This window comes from Lethenteron reissneri, chromosome 20 (assembly GCF_015708825.2).
Source record: "Lethenteron reissneri isolate LAM-NWPU_2019-01 chromosome 20, ASM1570882v1, whole genome shotgun sequence".
NCBI lineage: Eukaryota > Metazoa > Chordata > Hyperoartia > Petromyzontiformes > Petromyzontidae > Lethenteron > Lethenteron reissneri.
In genome coordinates, this window is record NC_083798.1 from 6681335 (window position 1) to 6708008 (window position 26674).

Genomic DNA, 26674 nt, shown 5'->3' on the forward strand with positions numbered 1-26674 from the left:
TTAACCCCCCTACCCCCCCATACGCATGCTACGCATTTGTGTTAACCCCCCTACCCCCTCCATGCGTGCGCACGAGGTGGATGGCCCCCACGGGTGTCGGCCGTGTGCGGGGGGGGGGGGGTCGAACCCCGCCCGCCGGCTCCCTCACAACCCGACTGCGCATGCGCGCGCGAGGCGAAAGCGGGAGGCGGTGGCTGGTGACGTCACCACCTCCACGCGTTTCTCGCCGACGTGCAACCAGCGCGCGCGAGCGCGGCCCTCGTGGCGTGTGACGTCACAACGACCAATCAGAGCGCGCGCGCGCGTGCGACGAGAGCTGGAGGCGGCGACGCGGAGAGTGAACCAATCAGAGCGCGCGCTTGCGAGTAGGGGCGGGAACTAGGCCCCCGGGGCGCGTGACGTCACTCCCGCCACGCGTTCGTCTCCAGCAGCGCGCGGGGCGGGTTGTTGTAGGGGGCGGTGGCGTGGACGGGGGCTCGTGATGACGTCCGACCGATCCCACCAATGGGACGCTCGCGACGGGCGGGATGGGGCGGGGCTTGGCGTGGCGGCGGTGACGCGAGCGCATTGCGCAATCGCCCGCGCCGCCCCCCGCCAATGCGCATGCGCGGCGCGGCTACGTGGAGAAGCCGGCCTTTAAACGCGACGTATTTGACGGCGAGCGGCGAAGTTTTTTTTCCTCTCGACTTCTTCTCATCCCTCCTCCTCCCTGCGCTGTCGGCGAGCGAATTACGGGCGCTTCGAGAATAACCCGCCGCGCTACAGTCAGCGCGACACTCGGTCTGGTGCGACTCGAGGAGGGGACCAAAGGGAGCGATTCGTTGTCATTGGAAGTCGGTAAGGAAGGAGGGAGGAGGGGGGCGAAGCCTCCGGCCTAGTGCGGCAGTCTCGTTGCGAGACGACTGCAATGGGAATTATAATTATAATCACATTTATAATGTGCGGCTGCTTGTCAGTCAAACTTGCTGGGGGAAGTCGCCCACCCCAGGCCATGTCGGTAATGGGGGTTGTTGACCATACTTCACCAGTGCGGATGTGTGAAGAGGGCGGCGAGAGGAGGCGGGGAGGGGGGGTGCAAGGGCCGGTTCAGATGTCACTCGCTACTCGTGTTGGTCGTGGGAGTCGAACGCATCTCGACGTGTTCATAGTTCAGTGGGCTAGGGATCGACCCCCCCCCTCTCCCTAGTAGTTATACCCTGATTAAACATAGTAATTACGTGGTTAGTATAAGGGAGGTTAGTGTTAGAGGCGGCGCTCATTTCAGCTGGTGTCGCGGAGACCGTGGTGGAAATTAAACATTCCCATGACAGGCAACAATCTCCATAGTGGCACCTAATTGTGTTCAGCGACCTCGGGAGGATGAGTGGTAGTGTTCTGAGTCATCCTGAGTAATCTGTATGTATGTTGAACTTCTTTAGCACCGTACGTAGCCAACCGTGCTAATTCTGAGCTGCCGTGGAAGGACAACAATAACTTGTAATCTGATTGATTTGGGCTGCTCTGATTAAAAACGATATCCGTGGTTAGTTGATGACATTGGCTATTTAATCCGTAGTTCAGAGTTGGGTGCAACAGTGTGGTTAGCGCACTGCGTTTATGAATTGGCATGGCTAACATCAGTGCCGGGTGATATTTGAACTGCAGTCCTGAGCCCCCAGGCCCTCTTCACCATCCGACACTTACCAGTGTGGTGACTTTTGGCCAAACAATCTCTATGAAAGACGCGGTTTGAGAAGCTCTTAATTCAGCAGTGTATTGGCAAAGGGCTACATTATTAATACTATACAGTGGATATACCCTGTCTCATTTGCCGGAACCACTTAATGTGGCAACTGTTTTTTCCCCATATTTTTTATAGCCACTGATTCTTACATGTTTTACTTATATTGGCATCATAAAGCTGTGTAATCTGTTTTGCCCTTTTTTCTTAAATCAAGTTCCGTTTATATTTTGCCTCGTCGACTAACTTGAGTTTGACTGCGACGTGGAATCTCCCAATCCAGGAAGTAAATGTCGCCAAACGCTTACTGTGCTGTACAGTACTGGATGGTTTAATTAAAGTAAATAAAGCAAAAATCGTCCGATTCATCATTATTACCGCCTGCCAACAGAGCAATATCAAATAGGCCGACGTTTCGGAGAGTGACGCTGCAGACCAGATTCTTGAAATATGTATATTGTATAATTTGTAAATCAACATTTACAATGGTTCCCTGAATAAAACCGAAAATGCTAAGTTTATATTAACCGTTTTTGACCGTTTTTAACTTCATTTGTCTACTTCAAGTTTAACTTTTTATTAAGGCACACAGTGTAAAGAACTTTATAACTCAGCTGTAGCACATCTCGGTTCCCTGTGTGAAGGGACGTTGCCTAAAGCGTCAGTTCTGGCATAAGACAGCTTTTAATGAATATGACGAGTTTTATTCGTACCTGTGTACCACTGCCAATGCAGTTATTTTGTCATCAGTAGTTATATAAAAACAGATAAGTATTCAGAAATCTTCCAACTGTATACAAGGACAGGATCTACATGCACATTGTAAAGTGGGCACATGTGTGACTGGTCGTATAAAAGTTTACGTTTTTTCGTTGTCTTTAAATTGCAAACTCAGTGGAATTAAGTTTTATGAAATGATATATATATCTCAAGTGAACATTTACCCTGTACATTGCTATTATTTAATGTCAGTTATAAAACATCAATTGTAATTGTATTTTCTGTGACGCAACAGGCCATGGAGATAACACTGTTTTTTGTTTGGAATTTTACAGTTGTGCCTTCATCTCTGCAGCCATGGGGAGCCTTTTTAGTGTGTTTAAAGACTTGCTGGGCAAGAAGGAAATGCGCATCTTGATGGTGGGACTCGATGCAGCTGGAAAGACTACAATCCTGTACAAGCTTAAGTTGGGAGAAATCGTCACGACCATCCCCACTATAGGTACCACACGACGAAGTTAATTTATCATTGTTTTTATTGTCTTGGCATGGTTCCTGCTAGGCAGTGTTCAGGGCTAGAGGCAGATGAGTGAAATATTATTTTGTAGAGAGAATATGGTGGTTTGAGGGTCATTGCAGCAATACTTCATCAAAGTTTTAATTCTGGCTATGTACCTTTGTAGGAGTGGCTAACAATGGGCAATCCACAGGTTGCCCTCGCCACAGATGAATAACCGGCTCATTGTTGACACCCGCCATAAACGTTCAACTATAGTGCTGATCCCATTGTGGTTGGTGCCAGGTGACTGACAGGTGCCGAGCTATACAGTACATGCTCCACCCATCTAATGAGCAGTTTTCTGTGTTTAGGGTTTAACGTGGAGACTGTGGAGTACAAAAACATCAGCTTCACGGTGTGGGACGTGGGTGGTCAAGACAAAATTCGTCCACTTTGGCGCCACTACTTCCAGAACACGCAAGGTATGTGTTTATTGCATTGAAGGATACATAAACATTAAAGTTGTCAGTAATGTTGCCACTGAAAGAATAATTGGCTGAGTTTGAGATGCCTTTCGTAAGTCGAGTGTCCATTTACTTGAGATAAAGCAAAGTGATTTCATGTCGCAGTGCTGAGAGGTTGACGTAAACAACTGTTTCTGCAGGGCTGATATTTGTGGTGGACAGTAATGATCGGGAACGTGTGAACGAGGCAAGGGAGGAGCTGATGAGAATGCTTGCTGAAGATGAACTCCGAGATGCTGTTTTACTGGTGTTTGCGAACAAACAGGTAACTTGAATATTGATTTTGTGTCATAGTTTTGCTGCCAGTCGCTAACATGTGCTCCCTCACTGAAACGCTTATTTTTGTGGAAAGTTGGAATCTTGCCCATTCACTGGTAAATGAGGGCCTTCCCTATGCAGTGCAGGCCATCTGGGTTATTTGACTACTGCACATGCTGCTCAGTGAGGGTTTGGGAAGACGGGGAACATAGATATTGTAGCATCGTTAATTATTCCTTACTGCACTCCCCTCTGCTAACAATGCATCCTCTCAACAGTGTACAACAGCTGTTTTAATGCATGACCACCTATCCAAGCACTATCCAGGCTCAAATCTACTTAGTTTTCAACATATAATGGGGATAAGATGTATGCTGGGTGATGTGGTAATTGGCAGCTGTTAATTTCAGCTGAAACTGTCTGCGTCGGGGACCCAGAAATAATGATACGGCCCAGTACACATCCCGTGTATATGTTCCACTATGGCTGTGGCTCCCGAGTCACAACATTCCTATCAGTAACCCAGAAAATATTCCATGGAAAATCAAGCCCTGGTCATAAGCATCCACATAAACGCTCATTTCCTCCCTCGACAGGATCTGCCCAACGCGATGAATGCAGCCGAGATCACAGACAAGCTGGGCCTGCACTCGCTGCGCCACAGGAACTGGTACATCCAGGCGACATGCGCCACCAGCTGGTGATGGCCTCTACGAGGGCCTTGACTGGCTGTCCAACCAGCTGAAGAACCGGAAGTGATGTACGCAGCTGTTGCCTGGCAACCAGCATCAGTCCTGAGAGCCACCCCCATCCCTCCTTCACTGTCCTCTCACCCCATCCACCTTAAACTCCCCAATTCCCAATCCCAGCGAGGCATGGAACTTTTGCTTGTGTGTGTAATGGTGGTGGTGCGGAGCAGAGGTGTTCCTTACAATTAGGTGCATAAAAAACAGAAGTTACTGCAAATGTTGCTTTTAACCTTCCAATCTATGCTTACTCAATTTGGCTGCATTGTGAATCCAGATGCTCATGGAGGATCATAGAAACACTGGGGGGGGGGTTTGTGATTGCAGGTAAAGCTGTAAGGTGTGTTTTTGATTTCCATATTTATTTATGCCTTTTTCAATACAAAAAACATAGGGCTGAAGTGCAAACTACTGTTGAGCAGGTTATCAGGTCGGTGTGCTGGGGTGGGCTCAAGTTTGGCTTGAATTAACAATGAGATGAGAGCAAGTGCAGTGGATACAACCACAGCCATTTGTCGTGCATAAACCTGGCTTTAAAACAATTATATTCCAAACATTCAAGATCACACATTTATTTGCCTGACTGCAAAACCTGTGAAGGACAAGTTTGCATTTAAAACTATGTTCATCTAGAATGGCATTGATTTCCAAATGCACTGCTTTTGTCAAGTGTTTCAATCCACTGGTAAATTAGGGCCTCCCCCAACGCGGTGCAGGCCATCTGGGTTATATGTTGTTTGGAAGCAAATGCAAGTTGTTGTTTCACATCCATTGCATTATGTGCAAATGTATGGGATGAATTTTTTTGTCTTTGGGTTTTGTTACCATTACCATTCCTTGAGTTATTGCAGTAAATTGCAAGTTGTTGAATTTATATATCCTGTAAAGATGGTCAGGCCCTTTTAAATAGACTAGGTTATATTAGTAGTTGGAAACATTCAGACGTTGATTGCTTTGCTATGTGTTTGTGGTAGTTGGGTCTTTGTTTTATATGATGGAGAAATCAAAACTATTGTAATAAAGTAAAGGACAAAAATACATGTTGGTGTTTGACAGTGCTGTAAACAGTTAAATGATGAGCATGTAAATATGTTTAAAAACTCAAATCAACACCATTATAAAGTAACTGGTTTATTGACAGACATCACACGTTTTCATTCATTACATAAAAATACAAAGCAGTGAACAAAAATCTGCAGTATTCAGTGGACAGCAGATTTTTGAATATTCAGTCCGAGTCGTGTCTGCGTCGACGTTGCTGTGATGGGCGTGTGGATGGGGGTGAGCGTCTGCCATGCAAGCTCGGGCCTCTGGGGCCCCCAGGGCTGTGGGAGGGGCGTCCATGCCTGGACTTGTGTGGTGATGAGTCTCGGGTGCGCCTGGAATCCCTCCTCTCCCTGCCCTCCTGCGAGCTGTCAGAGTCGTGTCTGTGCCTTGATGTGTGTTGGTCTCTGATGGAAACGCCTTTCTGCTGCCTCGGCGGTGGTGGTGTGCGGCGTGGGCGCTTGTGGCTGCCACCAGGCCCATCTCTCTCCATGGAGCAATCCGAGTTGCTCCTGTGCCGAGGCCCAGGGAATCTCTCGTGCTCCTTTCTGCCATCGTATCTTGACTTTGTCTCCAGTTCCGATGGACGTGGAGATTGCCTCTGTTTACTGCGGACAAATAGAAAGTTACTGAAATGGTTTCAGAAATGCTATTGACACCAATGTCACGACCACCAATGCTATCTTCTAATCCATAGTGTTCAGTCACAATACTGCAGGTGACCAACCTGACGCTTTGGGCCTGTGCTTACCAAACAATGTGTGAAAATATCGATGTGAAAATCTGGGCAAGACTTACGTGCTGGAGAACCGTTTTCCATCGTCTGAGTCAGAGGACGAGCAGCCACTGATATTTGTATTTTTGGAGTGCTTTTTTTTCTTTTCTTTCTTACGTTTTTCTTTCTTAGATTTTTTTTTCTTATTCCTGCAATTGAAAACAATTTGCATTTAAATATAACTTGTTAATTTTACAATCTGCAATTTCATAATTAACGTAAACATCTTCAGATGGTGTTTTTATGGTACCTCTTTTGTTCTTTGTCTGTGTTCTCAGTAGTCACTTTCTTGTCAGCCTGATGATGCTGCAAAATTATAAAAAGATTAATGGAGTGTGTTGGTCAATTATCCTTGAAAGCTCAAACTGACAAACCCAAAATACAAGCAATAAGTCCCACCGTGAAGACAGCCAATCCTTGCTTTTGAGCCTCTTTGTCTTCCTTTGACAGCATATGGGAAGGGCTGCAAAAACATAAGGACAAAGCCACATTAAAAATAATCTTAAAATGCAATTATTCTTACATTCTGTTATCAAGATAATCCTCACCGTGAAGAGCCAAAACCAGAAACTCGCTCGATGTCCTTTTCATCCCTTTCCAATGTCCCTCGCTTGCAGATGTCCGCAAATTCCTGACAAGATAATACATTGAACACTGAAATTATGAGCATGTATAAATGTACTCTTTTGCCTAGTCGTATGCCTATTTTAGGACGCATGTACATGTTAAAAACCTAATCGTCACACTCACCTCGCGTGTCAGTCCAGTGGGCTGTTTCTTCACATTCTTGTATCCTCTGGAACGTTTTCAAAACATGAGAATGTCAAGTCGTAGCTTTTATTATCAGGAACCATATCTGGACAGTAAATGATGGCGTGTGCTCACCATTTGCTTAAAAAAATATTGGCAAACCCAGCTCATGTTTTCAATAAGACTATACAGTTCTGAACTTGTTATGGTTCCCAACTTAAACTGCACTCTAAGTTAAACAATTTGCGTGACTTAATATAATGCCACTGGGCGGTTTGTCTCACAGTGCAGTCATAAGTGCCTCCTCTTCAGCTTGCTTCACAGCCGCCAGCTCTTCTTGCCGAGACAGTGCCCGATTGGTCCCATCTTTATCCTTTGCGAACCATGATAGGTCCTTGCCCTTCTGCCAACGGCCCACGGGTGCCATCAGTGAATTTCCTGCACCAACGCGACATCACACAGTAACCAAAGATGATTATTTGTATTGGTGTAGTCACGTGCTACAAAGGTCCCAATCAAAGGTACAGTAAAAGTAACCTAAGGCTAAAAACTCACTGATTTGGAGTTGAAAGTCCACTTTATTAAACATCAATGTTGCTATTTAACTAATGGTGCATGAAGGGCCACTTTTTAAAGTATTACAATGCTACTTGGATGACTTCCTCAAGACTGCAAAATGTGTGAAACATGCACATCCTAGAGTTTGACGAAGGGTGAGGAGTGTTGAGGATTTTTTTTAAACGGAGGGGCGAAAAGTTACAGGCCAGAGGCAGTTAAGACTCCAAATTATGACACTTAACAGACAAAAAAAAAGTATTGAGCCTGAACTTGAACAGGGGAAAGGTCTGCAGAGAAGACGGCCAGGTAATGGGAATATCACACAATGGGGCTCACAACAGAGGAGCATCCACTACTTCAGCGAATTTTGATTGAGGGTTTTGAGTTTGGACAGACGGCCTTGGTTGCTGGAGCGGAGGACAATTGAAGGGTCGTGGAATATAGTTGACCGGAGGACAAACGGGAAACTCCTTGGAGGGTCCTGAAGACGGTGACGGCAATTTTGAACACATTTAAATGCAAACAAACTAGTGTTAAAACGTTTCGGGCCGTGCAAAAAAAGCACAATCCGTATGGTATGTGAGCTCCATGGAGAGTTTTCCCGATGCCATAGCTCCACGTGAAAAGTATGTGTCCACGTGAAAAGTATGTTTCCACCTGATATCGTGACGTTTGTCAGTAGCATTGGTTTAACACAGGAAACGCTGGACCGGATTCGACCTTCAGTATCTCATCAGCAATCAGCTTTGCTAAACCAATGCTTAACTGCTAGGCTTTTATATTTTTACGTGACGCGGCAAATATGGGAACGATGCATAGTCTATTTTAGTTAACACAATTTTATTATGGAGCGCTTTTTTACGAGAACTGTATCAACAGCATAGAATTACCATTAGTGTCGTTGTGAAGAATTCCTGTACGGTATAAGTAAAATAAGCAAATTTCGACTTCAAGTTTTCGTGACTACAGGAATTCATCTTATTGGTTCTTTCGGTAAAGTCACGTAGAAGGGAAATAATAAAAATAAAACAAAATTCTCACGACGTTTCGGCCACAACGCAAGCAGCCGTCTTCAGGTGAAGAACATGGCTGTCGGAAAGACAGCGTGGCCGAAACGTCGTGAGAATTTTATTTTGTTTTATTTTTATTATTTTATTATTTACCTTCTACGTGACTTTACCGAAAGAACCAAGAAGATAAAACAAGCAAACTACACGTTTTTCAAATGTCGTTTCATCAGATTATTTGGTTTCCCCACAACGACGTTGCTTATTTCGTGTTATGTATTATATCGTTTTGCGTGGAACTAAACCCCATATCAATTAGCGGCACGACATTCTGGGAGCGATGTAAAATATTGATGTTTGGTCTTTGTTGCTGTGCTTGTGAAATATCCGGGCAACTGGCTAAACAGGATAATCCGTGTAGCAAATAAACTCGCATCTATCAGCGAGCGCTTGTATACGTAACGATCTGACAGTTCACCGCCACTGGCCAAGCAAACCCCGACTCTTGCTGATGAGACACTGATGCCCGAGCCGGTCTACAATCTATTCCAAAGCCGCCGGAATGATTCACACCGAGTGGGCCGCGTGGCTCTGACGAAAAGTGCATAAAGAGCGCGGCCTGCTTCAGGCTGTGGCCAGGCCAGGCCGCCACCGCGTCTCACCCAGGTAGTTCTCCCTGTACTTGTCCGTCTTCACGTCGTCCCAGTTGAACTGGTCCTGGCCGCCCCGCACGCCTGCCCGTGTCGGGTGGTGCATCTCGCTGCTGGCGACGAATCGTCGACAGCAGCAACGGAGCGGCGCTGAGACACCGGCGGCCTCGGCCCTTGGCACTACTACCACCACCACCAACAAACAACAACAGCAGCAAAGGCGGCGGCTTCAATGCCACTGCAAACACTGTTATGTCCTTACACCAGCAGTGATGTACACGATTGTATATATATATAAATATCAACACAACCACTGCATTGGACGTACAATGATACGGTAAATAGAAGAGCCGACGTTTCGGGTGACGACCCCGTCCTTCTGTACAGAGGGCAAAGGTCGCGCTACAAGATGCCCTCTCGCGTCCCCATTGGTCCGCTGCGCTAACCACGTGATTTACGAAGAACCAATGGGTAGGCAGAGCGTTTAATGCCGGGTCAGTCGTCAGATCGTGGACAAGACTATCAATTCTAGATTTGAAGCTTTCGTGACTGCAAGGATTCATACTCTTAGGTTTTTTCGGTAAAGTCACGTAGGTAAAAATAAATAATAAAAATAATAGAAATTATAATTTTAAAAATATTTTAATTTAAAAAAATCTATTATTTCTATTATTTTTATTTAAAATAACAGAAACATAATAGAAATAAAAGGATATTAATAATTTAACTTCTATTATTATTTCTAGTATTTATTTTTACCTACGTGACTTTACCGAAAAAAAACAAAGAGTATAAAAAACTATAAATTGTAAATAACAATTAACCACGTAAATATATTATTTTACAGTTTAAACATACCGATGACGTGTCGGTGGCCAGTTTAACAAACGATTAAAACATCCGTTAGTAGCTGCCTCAGAACAGATACGGTCCATAAGCATTGTGCGTCGCGTCTCGAGATTTGCTGTTTTACTGGTAGGAACCACCTGGTTCCACCAGCCCACAGGGGATTATTGTGTCCGTCCGTCCGTCGTGCATCCAAAAATGGGAGGGGTCGGGCTGGGTGGAGAGGGAGGGTGGGGAGGGGCTGGGTGGGGAGGGGGGTGGGAAGGGTTTGGGAGGGTGGGGGGTGGAAGAGGTGGGGCTGGGTGGGGACGGTGGGGGGTGGGGAGGGGCTGGGTGGGGAGGGTGGGGCTGGGTGGGGAGTGGGAGGGGTGGGGCTGGGTGGGGAGGGGCTGGTCACCCCGTGGTGCCCTTATAAAACTCAACGTTTAACCTACTCACGCCGGCTTGTGTCCGCCCTCACAGTCAGGCATATTTGCGGAATACACCACGCCGCCGTTGACCCTGGCCATTGACCCAGCAACCTAACGTTCCTACCAGCTCCCTCCGCAGGAATGTGTTACTTACGCGATCTAACCCAAAAACCTTAATTGTGAATAAAATGCAAGCTTGAGCAATGCAGCACAACAAAAACAATCGCAGACCACACGAAAACAACACAGCCCTTCACAAATATAGCAACTATAATAACCAATCTTGATTTGAAGCTTCGTGAACATCCCCCATAGAGAATTTAATTATAAAAAAAAAACCTTGGCTCGGTTATCAGTTCTCCGCTTGTCTCTCTCAGAGAGGCTCTTAACGAAGACGACACTTGTGTCGCTGACCCTGACATCAAACCTGAACTATCGGCAGGGCTTGAGTGCAACCGCAACAAACAAAAAACAAGAAAACATCTTAAAGTGACTATGCGCAAACAGAAAAATCAAGGCAAACACATTCCTGCGGAGGGAGCTGGTAGGAACGTTGGGTTGCTCGGTCAATGGCCAGGGTCAACGGCGGCGTGGTGTATTCCGCAAATATGCCTGACTGTGAGGGCGGGCACAAGCCGGCGTGAGTAGGTTAAACGTTGAGTTTTATAAGGGCACCACGGGGTGACCAGCCCCTCCCCACCCAGCCCCACCCCTCCCACCCCCTCCCCACCCAGCCCCACCCCTCCCACTCCCTCCCCACCCAGCCCCACCCCTCCCACCCCCCACCCAGCCCCACCCTCCCCACTCAGCACCACACTCCCCATCCTCCCCTTTCCACCCTCCCCTCCACACCCAGCCCCTCCCCTCTCCACCCAGCCCCACCCCTCCCATTTTTGGATTCACGACGGACGGACGGACACAATAATCCCCTGTGGGCTGGTGTAACCAGGAGGTTCCTACCAGTATAACTGTGTCACGTAGACAACGCGCCAATTAGTTTCCTACCTCAGCCCACCGGTGTGTTGGAGAGTAAATCCACAACATTGAGAGAAATACAAATAATTTGAGCTACTCTGACCAGCTACAGGCTTAGTGTGGCCCGGAAGCGTGTTATTAAGTAATACATCTTACAAGTACAATTCCTCATAGAGGAAACGCATGCCAATTAACTGATTACTAATCTATCATATAATTACAATACCCCCTCCTTCCATCCAGCATCATCGGGTGATTTGCCAGAATAGTGAAGCAATCAATCCACCTGCTTCCAGTCTTAAATAGAGCAGCAGGACGATGTCATCACTGAACCCATCAGGTGCAGACATCACAGGCGTAGGAGGGGGTATTGTAATTATATGATCGATTAGTAATCAGTTAATTAGCATGTGTTTCCTCTATGAGGAATTGTAAGATGTACGTATTACTTAAACACATTCCAGCCCCACCCAGTCCCACCCTCCCCACTCAGCCCATCCCCACCCTCAGTTGGAGAGGGGCGGGGCTGGGGTCACGGGGAGGGGGCGGGGTCAGTTGGAGAGGGGCGGGGCTGTGGTCGCGGGGAGGGGGCGGGGTCAGTTGGAGAGGGGCGGGGCTGGGGTCGCGGGGGGGGGGCGGGGTCAGTTGGAGAGGGGCGGGGCTGGGGTCGCGGGGAGGGGGCGGGGTCAGTTGGAGAGGGGCGGGGCTGGGGTCACGGGGAGGGGCGGGGTCAGTTGGAGAGGGGCGGGGCTGGGGTCGCGGGGGAGGGGCGGGGTCAGTTGGAGAGGGGCGGGGCTGGGGTCGCGGGGAGGGGGCGGGGTCAGTTGGAGAGGGGCGGGGCTGGGGTCGCGGGGAGGGGGCGGGGTCAGTTGGAGAGGGGCGGGGCTGGGGTCACAGGGAGGGGGCGGGGTCAGTTTGAGAGGGGCGGGGCTGGGGTCGCGGGGAGGGGGCGGGGTCAGTTGGAGAGGGGCGGGGCTGGGGTCGCGGGGAGGGGGCGGAGTCAGTTGGAGAGGGGCGGGGCTGGGGTCGCGGGGAGGGGGCGGGGTCAGTTGGAGAGGGGCGGGGCTGGGGTCGCGGGGAGGGGGCGGGGCCGGTTGGAGAGGGGCGGGGCTGGGGTCGCGGGGAGGGGGCGGGGTCAGTTGGAGAGGGGCGGGGCTGGGGTCGCGGGGAGGGGGCGGGGTCAGTTGGAGAGGGGCGGGGCTGGGGTCACAGGGAGGGGGCGGGGTCAGTTGGAGAGGGGCGGGGCTGGGGTCGCGGGGAGGGGGGCGGGGTCAGTTGGAGAGGGGCGGGGCTGGGGTCGCGGGGAGGGGGCGGGAGTCAGTTGGAGAGGGGCGGGGCTGGGGTCGCGGGGAGGGGGCGGGGTCAGTTGGAGAGGGGCGGGGCTGGGGTCGCGGGGAGGGGGCGGGGTCAGTTGGAGAGGGGCGGGGCTGGGGTCGCGGGGAGGGGGCGGGGTCAGTTGGAGAGGGGCGGGGGCCGGGGGGCGGGTCAGTGGAGAGGGGCGGGGTCAGGGTCGGAGGGAGGGGCGGGGTCGTGGGGTCGGCGGGGCTGGGGTCGCGGGAGGGGCGGGGTCAGTTGGAGAGGGGCGGGGCTAGGGTCACGGGGTGGGGGGCGGGGTCAGTTGGAGAGGGGCGGGGCTGGGGTCGCGGGGAGGGGCGGGGTCAGTTGGAGAGGGGCGGGGCTAGGGTCACGGGTGGGGGCGGGGTCAGTTGGAGAGGGGCGGGGCTGGGGTCGCGGGGAGGGGGCGGAGTCAGTTGGAGAGGGGCGGGGCTGGGGTCGCGGGGAGGGGGCGGGGTCAGTTGGAGAGGGGCGGGGCTGGGGTCGCGGGGAGGGGGCGGGGTCAGTTGGAGAGGGGCGGGGCTGGGGTCGCGGGGAGGGGGCGGGGTCAGTTGGAGAGGGGCGGGGCTGGGGGTCGCGGGGAGGGGGCGGGGCTTACTGACGCGAGTTTGAAGATGGCGGCCGCCGCGGTGGAGTTGAATCGCGCGCAGTCGCTCCTGCACTGCGATCAGAAAACCTCCATAGACATCCTCCACCAGCTCGGTGAGCGCGGGGGTGACGGCGCGGTGACGGGGACACGAAGAGACCATAAAAAGGAGAGACGGGCACACGAAACGGGGACGAGGGAGACAAAGGCGCGCGGCGCGGGGCCGGTGTTCAATTCGGCTGAGTCACGCCTCGCCTAGAAGCCAGGCCGCGCGGCACATGCGCCTCAAGAAGAGTGTTGTGGTCCACTTCACGGGGTTTCTCGCAGTCATTTGTAGCGATTGTTAGCATTTATACACGCTAGTAGTAGTGGTTGTTGTGTCAGCAGTAGTAGCGCAGCTGTGTCTGGAGGTGTTCGTGCCCTAGGTGTAAATGGCTTCTGTTGGTGGAATTGTTTCAGTGGGTAAGTGTTAGTAGAGAAGTGTCCGCGTGAATAGTGTTATAATTAGTAGTGTGGTTGGTAGGGTTATTGTTTTAAACATGATTAATAATTAGTGTTGTAAAACCTATATTTGGAAATGTTCTTTTCATTGATAAGTATTGTTGCTTTGTAGTTGGTAGTTCTATTGTCAATATACTGTAGTATAATGGCTGTTATTAGTAATGTTTAATTTATTGGTTGTCAGTTATTTGGAAGTTTGTTATATTAATGTTAATATTACTGTATCAGTAATACTGGCATGAGTGGTGTATCCGTGTTGTTAGTGTTTAATGCGATAGCCTTGTTTAAGTGTTAATATTCTCCCTGTTACGCTTCTTTGTGGCGGCAACTCCTATAAATAAATCTCGTCTTCTCATTCGGACACGTTTTACTATAATCGTCATAAACTCCGGTTTCACCCGCCCCCCCGTTCCTGTTCCACAGCAGCCGTGCCAACAACCCATTAGAATTGTAGGTGATGACTATGCTCTTAAGTAAAATTAAACTGGTTCAGAGAGAAACCATATTATTACTTTGACTGCACACGTTTGCCTTTCTGAACCGACTTGTAATTTACACAAGCTCACAGGTGTACAATGCCAATTGGAAAGGAAACGGATGCCAAAAAATGTACCCACAATGCCGGCCTTTTAACTTCAATGAGTCATGCTTGTGTCCTCTCACCAGCCTCGTGGCACAAATTCCATTGCAGTGTTTACCTTGTATACCAGACGGGTGGTATAGCATTACGAAGACATTACACATAAGCATGTGGATTATCGCATCTATTTTTCATCCATACAGATTCGGAATGGGCTGAGATTCACAAAACAATGTTTGATGCTGTGGTGAAAAAAGTTGTTCGTAGGCTTGTTCACGCATGTGACTGTTATTTTAGGTGAGTGTAATGATGATTAGAAAAACTTTAGCAATAACACAGTTTTCAAAGCGTAGTCCTTTTCAGCTACAATTCTGATGGTTGGTGCACAACTGTTTTGGAACGGCGAATGGGAACATTGAGAGACGCAGTTAATGATTGAGAACCCAAGATAAAAGAGCTGGCAGTTAATTAGGGATGAACTTTAAAAACGTCTCTCCATGGTTAATTTATGATGAGCGTTATTAGTGTTATATTTTATAAAGTGTTCATTTATTACTAAAGTCGGTGATATTGCTGTTATGGCCATTGAAAATAATGTGTTTTATATTTTTTATGGAAAGTGTTCGTTTGTTTAATTATGTGCAATGTAATTGTAGAGGGTATATTTGTATTTTAATATTGTCTACTGGAGATGTATGCGTTATTTTATTTTAACATTTTTATGTTTTTTTAAGTGTTCAACTGAATGTTGTTCTGACTTTGAAATCTAGAGGACGCTGTTTTGCTGTAGCCAAATTTTACCAGTCATCCTCAACGCAGCTCCATATCCCCATGTTTATATGAAAATAATATTGTATTTTTGGAGAAGGTCTATTTTATTGTTATTGAAAATATGTTGATGGTCATCTTGATGTTCTTCTGGATGTGAACTCTGGTGCACATTCTTTTGCAAATTCGAAATTTTACCAATTTCTGTGCAAAAATATAGGATATTTTTTTTCTAAAATAAAGTGCGACTTGAAGTAACGGTTTGATTAACGTCACCTCTGCAGTCAAACGAGATGTGGAAGACGAGGATGAAGAAGCCATTCGGGTGAAGGAGCAGAGCATCCTGGAGCTGGGGGGGCTTTTGGCCAAGACTGGCCAGGCCGCCGGTATAAAATAACCCTCTCCAACCACACTATCCCACTCCTAACAACTTACATCTAATCATGCATAACTCGTTTTTCTTGCCTTTTATTGCTATGCACACTCTTACTAATATGCATGTGCAGGACATTTGCTGTTACATTGACATTGACCAAGTCTTATCTCTGCAAAAGTCTTTGAGTGCTGATGACATGGCCCATATGCCAATTCGTACTTTTATAAGTTGCATTTATTGGAAAGTCTTGCCACACAATATTGTTACGTCACAGCTCATGTCGCAACATCAGGGAGATGTGATTACACCTTCATGTCTATTGATTAAAATGTATATCCTAAACGTGTACTTTAGTGCGCATTTGAGCAGTTACCACATATACACAGTTCATAAACACATGGTCAAAGGCACTTTTAGGATTCTTATGGTTCATTGTTATTACATGGGGCCCACAGATTAAGTTATCTTTAGGAGTTCAACATTGATGGCAAAATGCTGAATTCTGGTGCCAAGTGTGGCATAGCCACATGAAATCTAGTTACACAAATAGTGACAATGTTTGTGTTCTAAGATTATAATTGGAAGCCAAATAACATCCCATTGATACAAGAAGCCACTTCTACAATGGAGATGTACAAGAATACATTTTGCATTTATTAAAGTAGACGTAGCAGTGTGGTTGTGATTAGAACATTTACTGAACTGGAATGTATGGAACTCCTCCGCTGATTTCACGCTCCGCTCTGTCCTTGCACGTCCTGTGCCTCAGAGCTGGGAGGGCTGCTCAAGTTTGTGCGGCCGTTCCTGAACTCTGTGAGCAAGGCGAAGGCGGCGCGCCTGGTGCGCTCGCTGCTCGACATGTTCCTGGACATGGAGGCGGCCACGGGGCAGGAGGTGCGTCTCTCTCTCTCTTCCCATGTAACCACACGCTTGCCGTCTCCTGTTCACCCCCAAGAGTGACAAAGCTTGGAATGCATCTTAAATAATGCTAAGCCCAAAGTCAGGTTATTTAATGGGGTCCACTGCTCATAATTTTATTTTTTTTATTTACTCCGGTCACAACTACTATCCATTTACTTTCGTTGTACCATGTCCTTCATAATTAAAGAGACAATAATTGTGTAACTTATATCAGAGCTATTTTGGTATATATCGAGTAGTAGATGGAGAATGACCCTTGTTCTCATGTGTTGAAAAATCTCCTCCGATGTTCTGCAAGATGGCAGATGTATCACATAATTAAAAAAATATAAACGTCTAATATGGTTAAAACTATTGTGGGTTATACCCCATTCACAACAATTGTTTTACTTAAATCATACTGACTTAAGTTATAGTATTATTTAAGTTACCTTAGTGATTTATTGAATTCCCTTGTCCAATAATACGTTTCATATGATTTACCATGCGATGACCTTGGATTGTGTATTTGCTGCACATTTGCGATGTATCGGTAATGCCGAGTTTGTCTGCTTCCTAGGTTGACTTGTGCTTGGAGTGCATTGAATGGGCCAAAGCAGAGAAGAGGACATTTCTGAGGCAGGCACTTGAGGTACAGAAAAAAAAATGTCATGGCCTTTTGCGACCAGTGCTTAAAGTAATATTCTGGCAAGGTATTTGCAAACATAAAATATTGTCATGACAAAGGTGTATTCATACTGCATGGGAGCGATGTTGGCATTAAGCAGACTTTTGCTCAAACGCTTACTAATAATTGGAACGTAAGGTGAACAAAGACTAATTGTTTTCTTATTAAAGCTAAGAAAAGATAATACAATTTGTAATCGGGCAAAGGCCCTTTCCAAGGGCACATGAGTGCTCCAGCAGAGGGGAAGGAACAACGTGTTGTCACGCTGAAGTTGATGTAATTGTAGGCTTCACTGAAGCACTCATGTTTCACTCCGATTGTGGCGTCTCACCACAGGCTCGGCTCGTGGCGCTTTATTTTGACACCAAGCGGTACCCAGAAGCCCTGCAGCTCGGTGAGTTGTCAAGCCTGCCTCTTGCTTTCACCCCATCCTCATCGTACTTTGCTTCAACTTATCAACCTCATTCTCCCCAATAGTTTTCCTGTGTTCATTCTTATTTTCATTGGTGGTCCTCACTGTTTTCCCCCATTACGCTTGAAGTGTCTTTTCCATATGCTATTGCTGTTGTTTAACACCATCCCTTTGCCAATTCCTGTTGCTCCAGCTGCTGTTTTGCTAATTGGCAATACTGTACTTCTAATATTTTTTCTCTTGGTGCTTTTTCTGATGTTGCTCCCGCTATTATTTCTGATGTTAATCCTGTTTCTCATTCTGTTCCATCTGCTGATTTTTGCTTCTGCTGCTTCTGCTGTTTATTCCACTACATGTACTGCTGTTGATTGTGCTGCTCCTCCCCCTGCTGCTACTGCAGGCTCCCAGCTGCTGCGGGAGCTGAAGAAGTTGGACGACAAGGCGCTGCTGGTGGAGGTGCAACTCATGGAGAGCAAGACCTACCACGCACTCAGCAACCTCCCGCGGGCGCGCGCAGCCCTCACGTCCGCACGCACCACGGCCAACGGCATCTACTGCCCCCCCAAGATGCAGGCGGCTCTTGACATGCAGTCAGGTGTGTGTGTTCATGCCGTGCTGTGTGTGTGAGAATTGTGCAAGTTAATTTGTATATTTTGGCAGCAGGGTGGCGCAGTGGTAATGCCCTGTGCCTCACAGCAAGAAGAATCTGTAACTGGTGTCGGCAAAATTCCCCAATGCTGAAATGTTACCTGCAAATTACTCAGTTGGGATTACACAAAGTAACATCACCCCTTCTGAAAAAACTTGACAGGACTGTCCTGAAAAAGAGTCTTTAAGGCTCAGTAAGGCTTTCCTGGATAAATTAGTGTATTATCAATACCTAAACTGCAATGCTAATGGCTAAGAGATACAGCATGTGGAGTAGAGATTAGTAGCCCACAAATCGATGAATTCTGATTCAGGTTTGGTGCATTGCATTACCTCTGGTGGCAGGAGGGGACATGTAAACTACTTGCATAGAGTACATATATAAATAATGAACACAATTCAATGCAAGTATTATGAGCATAATAATCGATATTAATGAATTGATGCATCATTACACCTCTGGATATTATGCATTATAATGCTATTTTTGTTTTAATAATGCAAGCTTGTGTTTGTCCTTCGTAACTCTGCCATAGCCGTATGATCTGTTCCTGGATCAGAATGGATGGTGCGTATTCACAATTCTGCATTGAGTGTATGTATGTTTAACTTCTTTTGCACGTGGCCAACCGCGCTAGTCGGAGGTGAGAGTAATTGACACGTGGGCACCGATCACTTTACACGAGCAGATTGTCAACATTGTCATTTTTGTACCCTAAGGAATAATCCATGCGGCTGAGGAGAAGGATTGGAAGACAGGCCTACTCCTACTTCTACGAAGCCTTCGAGGGATACGACTCCATCGACAGCCCAAGGGCCATCACTGCCCTCAAATACATGCTGCTGTGCAAGATCATGCTCAACACGTAAGTATTTCCACCCATCCGCTGGATATTTTTTTGACGTGCACCCTTGCAGATTTAGGGGGTTTCCATGCTGATTGCAGTGATCAGGTCTAGGAACGTGACTGTGCAGCTTGGCCATTTAGAGAAGGCATTTGCAGTAGAAATGCAAACATTAAAAACAATTTTTAACCAGGATAACTTTCAGGAGGGTACTGTATTGAAATGTTTTGGCAGTTTCATTAATGGGATTCTGTTTTGTGGGATGAAAGCCCAAAATGCTTGAGGGGTTTATAAAGCCTTCAGCACTTAGTATTCCTAAAGCGATTCACCATCCTACTGTATTATTAACCATGTTCAATCCTACTCGGCTTCTGATATTTGAGTTTTTGCACATTCGGGGTGATTTGATATTGGATAATTGCTGCCTTTCTTGAATGTGTCACAGGCCTGAAGATGTTCAGAACATAGTGAGTGGAAAGCTTGCCCTCCGCTACGCCGGCAGGAAGGTGAGACTTATTTTGTGCCGTTTAACAGCCCCAAATACTGACCGTTGGCAAAAAAAACACAATTTTAATGTAGCTATAGCTCTTGCTGACACGTGTCTTCTCTGTTTGCTGTTTTGCAGACAGACGCCATGAAAAGTATAGCGCAAGCAAGCAAAGACCGCTCCCTGTCAGATTTCAACAAGGTGAGATCCCCACTTGGTGTCATTCATTTCCTTGCACGTGTTATTTCCTGATATTTGCTTCTAAAAATATACAATCTGCAAAACAACAGCTCCTATCTATTTCAAAACCTACACAGGCTGTATGTCCCAGGTGTTCCAGCACAGTTTTGAAGCTTCAATGTGACCTTCAACCTGCAGTGGATAGATCATCGCTGATGGTGATGATGAAGAGTAAAATCAGTGACATGACTCAAGTTTTACAATTGGTCACATGACCGTAGCTTTAAAGTCTAATTTCTCTTGAATAAAAAAATCTAACTTATTTTGGAACGCCCCAAAATGCAAACTGGGTATTATTGTAAAGAGTTCTGTCGTATTTTAAATACCTGTATGCAAGTCTCTTGCGAATTAATGTATCCGTTACCTAAAGGCAGTCGAGGCCGATCCACGATGTTGAGTCTATTGATGCCACCATACCTTACTACTGAGAGCACCAAATCCTAATGACTAGACGAGCAGGCAGGGTAAAAGCTGTGTGTCCAGCATGGGGCTGGAACCTACGACCCTGAGATGAAGAGCCTCATGCTTGCCGGGCAGCCGTTGACCGACATGGCTTGCGGAGGCCTTCATCCAGCAGTTGATTAACAATGGCCTATGCATTTATTATTGTACCTTGCCATGCTTCCTTCTGCTTGATCCCACCGTTGTTGCAAAGCCAGTGTTGCTAAATGAGATGTCACATTGCTTGACTTAAGCTCATCATCATCATCGACCAGTTCGCTTATGGATGAAGGCTTCGCCATGCCTTCACTCTCCCTCATGCTCCTGCAGTGCGAAAAACCACTCAGCACCTGCACATCAGTCGATAAACTCGCTTATACCTCCTTGGTGGAGATACGGTCAGGCGGGCAGTGATGCGGGTTTTTTTTGCCACATTCTGTCCAGGCACTGTGCGAGTACAAGGAGGAGTTGCAGAACGACCCCATCATCGCGACGCATCTGGAGAAGCTCTATCAGAACCTCCTTGAGAAGAACCTCATCCGCGTCATTGAACCCTTCTCGAGGGTACAGGTACGAGCTCTCAGCTTTTCTCCCGCTGTATTAATATCATATACCTGTGATCGTGTTTCGGGAGCTGAGCTTGGTGGCTCCTGTAGAGATGTGCAAAACTCCCAGACCTGCTGGGCTGCAAAGTAGCCGATAGATGGCAGTAAAACAAATGTATAGCCATCCCGCGCCGTCCTCCCGCTACCATCTCTCTCTGCTCATGTTCTCATTGTGACAATTAACCTAAATGTGCCCAATGTCGTTGAATCTTTGATATTACAATTTTGATTCTGGTTATCTGAGAATACAAGGTGTTGTAGGCTTGGGTGGCGAGGTGGCCAGAAAGTTTGTTGTCCGTCCCCCGCACCTCCGATTAGCATGGTTGGCTACGTACGATGTACGAAAAGTTCTACATACATACAGTTGGCAGTACAACATTGGATTCTTGTGAGGAGCTTTTGAGTCGTATTCCGTGCAATGCATGGACTTTTTCCAGGAAATATGAGAAACACTGCTTTAAGGGGACTTAGTCAAACATTCCAATGTAGGAGCCTCCTGAAAAAGTCTTTAAACTTCATGCAGCACTTTTATTAAAATAAAAAAAATCCATATAAGTCTCAATTGTCATCCATTTCTTCAGCTTTAACACGTTGCTATATGTTTACTTTTAGATTGACCATGTGGCAACACTCATCAAGCTAAAGAAAGTAAGTACCTACTTGTGTTTTTGTTAAATCGCAGGATGAAGTAAATTATGCATATATTCATCCGTTATTATCATGCATTATACATGCATCATAATGGGCTTGGGAGACAAATAATTTATTATTCCTCTTTGTGATTGGTTTGTATAACCCCTGCAGTCACTATATAGGTCCTGCATTCACAACGTTAACATTTTCATTCATTCTTGAATCTGTCCTGATGCAAAATCATAACAATTGACTGGATTGTGAAGGGAGAGGTGAATTGTGCTTGTTTAACTCATTAACATTTTAGGGAATGTTTTTATTTCATCTCGTATGTTTCTTAACAGTTATTGCATTATTTTTAGAACTTGGTGGAAAAGAAGCTTTCACAAATGATTTTGGACAAGAAGTTCTACGGTAGGTTCTTTCAGCACAATGCAAATTCGGTAATGAGCAAAGGCAATCAATGCCTCAATGTGCATCTGTACACAACGCTTCTTAACTCTCACTACCATTGCAGTTCCGTTCTTCCCACCGATGCATATGCTTGAATTTTCCTGCACCTCCGATTTCCCGCACTTCCGATTACCATGGTTGGCTACGTACGGTGTGAAAGAAGTTCAGCACACATACGGAGCGGATGTGTGGCTTGGAGCTTCTCATTAACATCCACGCATGCGTGCGCATGTCCAGGCATCCTTGACCAGGGCGAGGGCGTCCTGATCGTGTGGGAGGAGCCGCCCGTGGACAAGACGTACGAGTCGGCGCTGGAGACAATACAGAGCATGAGCAAGGTGGTGGATGCGCTATACAACAAGGCAAAGAAGCTCACATAGGTGCGTATGCTGCAGACTCCACAGGGCGATGGCTCTGGTAAAGGTTTTACTTTGAAGGGGCCTCTATGCACTCGGGCGTGTTTGTGGCAGACTTTGCTAGGAACGGTTGCTGCGTATTTCTTTTGTAAAAATTGAGAGGTGTCCTGGTAAAAATTCATTACCCACACATACTCATTGCCTACAAAATATGAATTTTGTTCACATTAGGTAATTAATTATTACGTTTATCGTGCAGCCAAAAGTGGGTTGTTAAGTGTTCCAATGGAGTTGGTGTGGGTTATTGAAACATAATCGCTTTGTTGGCTTTCAGGTGTTTTTCCAAGGCCACCTCAGTTTTCTTGGTTCTTTCGGTAAAGTCACGTAGAAGGGAAGTAATAAAATAATAAAAATAAAACTAAAACATAATAAAACAATTGTTTTATTATGTTTTATTTTTATTATTTTATTACTTCCCTTCTACGTGACTTTACCGAAAGAACCAAGAAGATGAATCCCTGCAGTCACGAAAGCTTTAAATCGAAAGCCACCTCAGTTGTCAATGCCCAATTTGGACAATTTTTACGGATGCTCCCCCTAAGTGAGCAACTGGGATAGAAACTTTCAATCAGAGGTCAACATGACTAACCAAGGTTTTGTTCTCTGCAGACCAATATTCACGTAATTATTTTCGACAACTCTGCTTTCATAGGCTATACTGAACACCTGTCACTGTAGGCCAATGCTGTACCAAGTTGTCGTACCTGCCCACAGTAAATGTGTTCCTCGTGACAAGTTCGAGCCAATATTGCCCCATTGCATAATGGCCTTTACTCTCAGGTGGCTGATTATTCCTTGGGATTTAGAAATTACGATGATCCACCTCAACGCCCACACAAAACACTTCATATTATAACACTTACAACAATCTATTCACATTAATTAAATGTTTGTGCTGGCATTGTTTATTGTGGGTAAAACATACAGAATAATTATCTTTTTCATCGTGTAAAAAGAAAATCAGATTTTCCTCCATCAGCCAGTGAGACTTCCAGACCATTTGTTTTCTTGCAGCATGCTGTTTACAGAAGTTTGGCTTAATGGACCAAAATGTGAGATTACTCGTATGTATTAAATAAGACCCATGTTAATCATTCTGTACGAGTTTGTTTTGTTTACTTGTCTAATTGTTTCCTATTTTACCTGTGTTCCCCCACAGAATCAACTGTTATTCGACCCCTTTCCCCACCTGCCCCCCCAAACATCCCCAAATTCTCTTCCACCTTCTTCCCCTCCACTCCCCCATCTCACCCCCCCCCCCATCTCCCCACCACCCACACCAAGGCCAACCCCTCAGTCCCTGCCCAGTGGGAGTGAGTTGAAGAGAGGACGCTGCACGTGTGGTCGCTGAGTGTACCTGTGTGCGACCACTAGTGCTCTAGTCCCCTCTGTTAAAGAGCGTTCAACCCGGTTTTGTGTTTTATGCACGCAACAGTTTTATAAAGGATTCGCCACAGGCGTCGGCCACAAACCTTGGTCGCAGGTGAAACACGCGAGTGGCCCCCACACGAAAGGTGTTCCGTGGAGTTCGTGGGTTTGTGCTGCGGGAGGCACTCAGGAGGCACTCTGGGCTTCACTATCCAAGAGTGGGGGCTCACGTTTGTACGGGGTCCACTTCAAATACCACGTAATACTTCAGTACAATAAGTAAGCTCTGTCTGATTTTTGTACAACCGACGATAGTGCGATTGACGGCTAAAATATCTACGGACAAAGCTGCAAGGAAACACGACGAGGATGTGTTTTCAGGAGCAGTGTCACAAGTGCTGCAGTGGGATTTGTCGCACATGAGTACGAGTGTTAACGAATGTCATGCAAGGCACATTTGGGTACCTATGTTACTTGTGGCACTACTTCTGGTTGGCAACTGTGTGCACTATTTTTTTTGTTAAGTCCCAATTTTTTTTATTACGGTCATCTTTTCAGTAGTTGGCTCTGTCTATTCAAGTTCGTTCAGAACTTGCATTGCTTTTATAACACCTTGGTTGGCACGTGTCTGGTAGCTTTTGTTGTGCTGCACCGAGTAATGCAGCATTGGTAGCGCAGCAAAAGTAAAGCAGCAGTGCATTTTCAGCTGATATTTCTGCAGGGAAATGAAAAAAAAATCACCAACTGTGCAGAAAGTGAATGTGGATATCACAGGATCTGTTTTTGCAAATCCAAGTCGTGGTGTGCCAGACTTAGAATCCAAATTTCAAATTAAAAAGATTATTGATAGGAAAAAAAAAATTGCCAAGGTTTATCTGATATTTTTGAAGCGAGAAAACAAATCTCCAACGGGATTTCACCTGATGAAATAAAGGACACTTGATTGCATGGGAAGACCTGCCCTGCTGTTATTTTTAATGCCAATGATGCGCGTCTGCAGTCATGTCGATTTCTTCTGGTTTACGTTATTGTTTGAAGCGCGGTGGACCTGTGGTTATAACGAGGAAAGCCTCCAAGCCGTATCGTCCACAACCCGCCCTCCCCCACCACCGCACCCCTAACCCTACCATGACCTCGTCTGCACAGAGCGACTCGTCGCGCCGGCTGGGGAGGGCGTGCCGAGAGGATAACCTCTGGTCTATTCCTCAATAAAATCCGACGTTTTCCAAGAGTGTCGACATGTGTTTGACGTCTGGGTGAGACGCAGTCTTAAATGCTCACGGTGTCAAGATGAGCTATGTTAGCTTTCGAGAGTACAATCAGTGCAGCTGTACCAGGGCCAATGGGCCGGATGGGTCCTGTTGCTGTGTTTCCAGAGGGCGGAAGTTGGGCAGGAGGCCCCATTTAATTCCCTTCATCAGGCAGGGCCCATTCTAAACCACACCAAGGCACTGGCCAAGATGCACACACGTTATGAAACTTAATTCGGTAGACACAACACCTTTGGGAATTCAATTGGCATAATTTAGGGTGCGATTTGAAAAAGGCTTTAGCTTTTGTCTCATCGGAGTGTTTCGTTTTTGGCTCATTTGTACATCGTGTTCAATTTGTGAAAGTAACATGAAACCGTTAGCATGTATATTGAACTTGTTTCGCACCAACCGTGCTAATCGGCGGTACGGGGAAGTATAGTATGTATACATTGCAGGGCTTGCACGAATCGATGCATGTGATCTCTATTACCATAAAGAGGTTTCGGGTAGCACACGACCCTGGTCTGAGTTTTGAGACGAGTGGCAGCGAGCTGGTCCTGGGCCCCCCTCTTCAACCCGCATAGACCATCGTGGTTGTAGTATGGTCAAACAACCGCCATGACTGACAGCATGGGGAGGCCTTCATCCAGCAGTGGATTGACAGGGTTGTACATACACCCTGACATCGCACCCATCCCTCAAATTAAGCCTACTGCAGCAGTTGTGAAATTTCTAACTAACGTTGCCGATGATAACCTTGCGGTAGTCCAGAGGTCACCAGCCATATTCTTCCGGTCGACACTCGCGTTTGATGGCGGGTAACTTTACGTAATATGCCACCGCGACTTGTACTTCTCTTCCCGACGGGCCAAGCCAAATGGTCTTCGCAGGTCAAATCCGGCCCGCGTTCAGCCAGTTGACAATATTGAGACGTTATCGTGGCCAAAGCTGTTGATGCCAGCCTCCACGCCTCTTTGCCAACGCATTCTACCCTTGCTCAGATCCCGCAGCTGCCGCGCACTATCGGCATGCGCCCTCCAATATCTACCGTGAGTGTCCCACAATCTCGTGTTGGCTTTTTGCTTCGATAGCTGGAATCCATTTGAAGATACCCCCCCCCCCCATAAATAAAAAATCCTCAAGCGGCCGTGCCTCAACTTTCATCCGGTGTACATCTATACCTCCCCACCTCTTTCAAACGTTTGATCATTTGTGATTCACAGCCGCATTTTCTTTCATCGTGTCGTCTATTGTTTTTTTTAATTTAAATCCTTTATAGTAAGTCCACTTGCTTGCTTGCGCGCTTACGACCGTGCAAATCTTTCGGTCGTTTTTTAACCCACTTCCCGTGATCCAATCGAGCTGACATTTTGCACACAGACTCGTGCGTGACAATTTATTTTCGTGAAAATTTTTTCCCAAAATTTTCCACTTTTTAGGAAATTTTTTTTCATATTTAATTTAAAATACCAATGTGATAAAAATGAAACTCTTACTCAAGAAAAACAGAAATGAATAATACAATAAAACCGATGCCACGCATATAAAGGATTTATAGTGAAAAACGTTGTTTATCGGTCTCGTTTGGTGTTTGCGGCACCACGTTAGAGTAACACTCGAATATCGTTTGCATGGCCTATTGTCACGAATATTGACG

The 26674-nt window shown here is 46.6% G+C and overlaps 3 protein-coding genes across 4 annotated transcripts; 2 read left to right on the forward strand and 1 right to left on the reverse strand.

The window, feature by feature from the left end:
- Positions 1-580: 580 nt before the first annotated feature.
- LOC133344657 (ADP-ribosylation factor 1-like) lies at positions 581-5505 on the forward strand. The gene is given in 6 exon segments (XM_061554694.1): positions 581-837; positions 2776-2942; positions 3311-3421; positions 3604-3728; positions 4318-4419; positions 4421-5505. Coding segments are annotated over 5 exon segments (543 nt in total). The 5' UTR covers positions 581-837; positions 2776-2797; the 3' UTR covers positions 4481-5505.
- A 77-nt stretch (positions 5506-5582) lies between these two features.
- C20H1orf35 (chromosome 20 C1orf35 homolog) lies at positions 5583-10249 on the reverse strand. Of its 2 annotated transcripts, none has more exons than XM_061554692.1 (9): positions 10110-10249; positions 9264-9434; positions 7321-7474; positions 7037-7082; positions 6835-6917; positions 6686-6749; positions 6537-6592; positions 6310-6435; positions 5583-6119 (listed from the first exon to the last, which is right to left on the reverse strand). In XM_061554692.1, exons 2-9 carry the CDS (start codon positions 9355-9357, stop codon positions 5696-5698), a joined length of 1047 nt encoding a protein of 348 aa, XP_061410676.1. In that variant the 5' UTR covers positions 9358-9434; positions 10110-10249; the 3' UTR covers positions 5583-5695. The 2 variants fall into 2 exon arrangements, with proteins under 2 accessions (XP_061410676.1, XP_061410677.1); XM_061554693.1 differs by having other exon boundaries at positions 9264-9431; positions 10110-10130.
- Positions 10250-13373: 3124 nt separating this feature from the next.
- Positions 13374-24993, forward strand: PSMD11 (proteasome 26S subunit, non-ATPase 11). Its single transcript, XM_061554695.1, is given in 15 exon segments — positions 13374-13519; positions 15537-15638; positions 16398-16522; positions 17109-17180; positions 17553-17610; positions 18029-18223; positions 18997-19034; positions 19036-19142; positions 19567-19627; positions 19747-19809; positions 20734-20859; positions 21507-21542; positions 21890-21941; positions 22218-22360; positions 23556-24993. Coding segments are annotated over 14 exon segments (1266 nt in total). The 5' UTR covers positions 13374-13431; the 3' UTR covers positions 23556-24993.
- The last annotated feature ends 1681 nt before the right edge of the window (positions 24994-26674 follow it).

Bases quoted from the DNA above. Each gene is read 5' to 3' on its own strand.
- C20H1orf35 (XM_061554692.1), bottom strand. From the start codon at position 9,357: ATGCACCACCCGACACGGGCAGGCGTGCGGGGCGGCCAGGACCAGTTC. The intron at 7,475-9,263 runs GTGAGACGCGGT...GCGTTGGTGCAG, and splicing joins GTACAGGGAGAACTACCTGG to GAAATTCACTGATGGCACCC. The intron at 6,918-7,036 runs GTGAGTGTGACG...TTATCTTGTCAG, and splicing joins CCACTGGACTGACACGCGAG to GAATTTGCGGACATCTGCAA.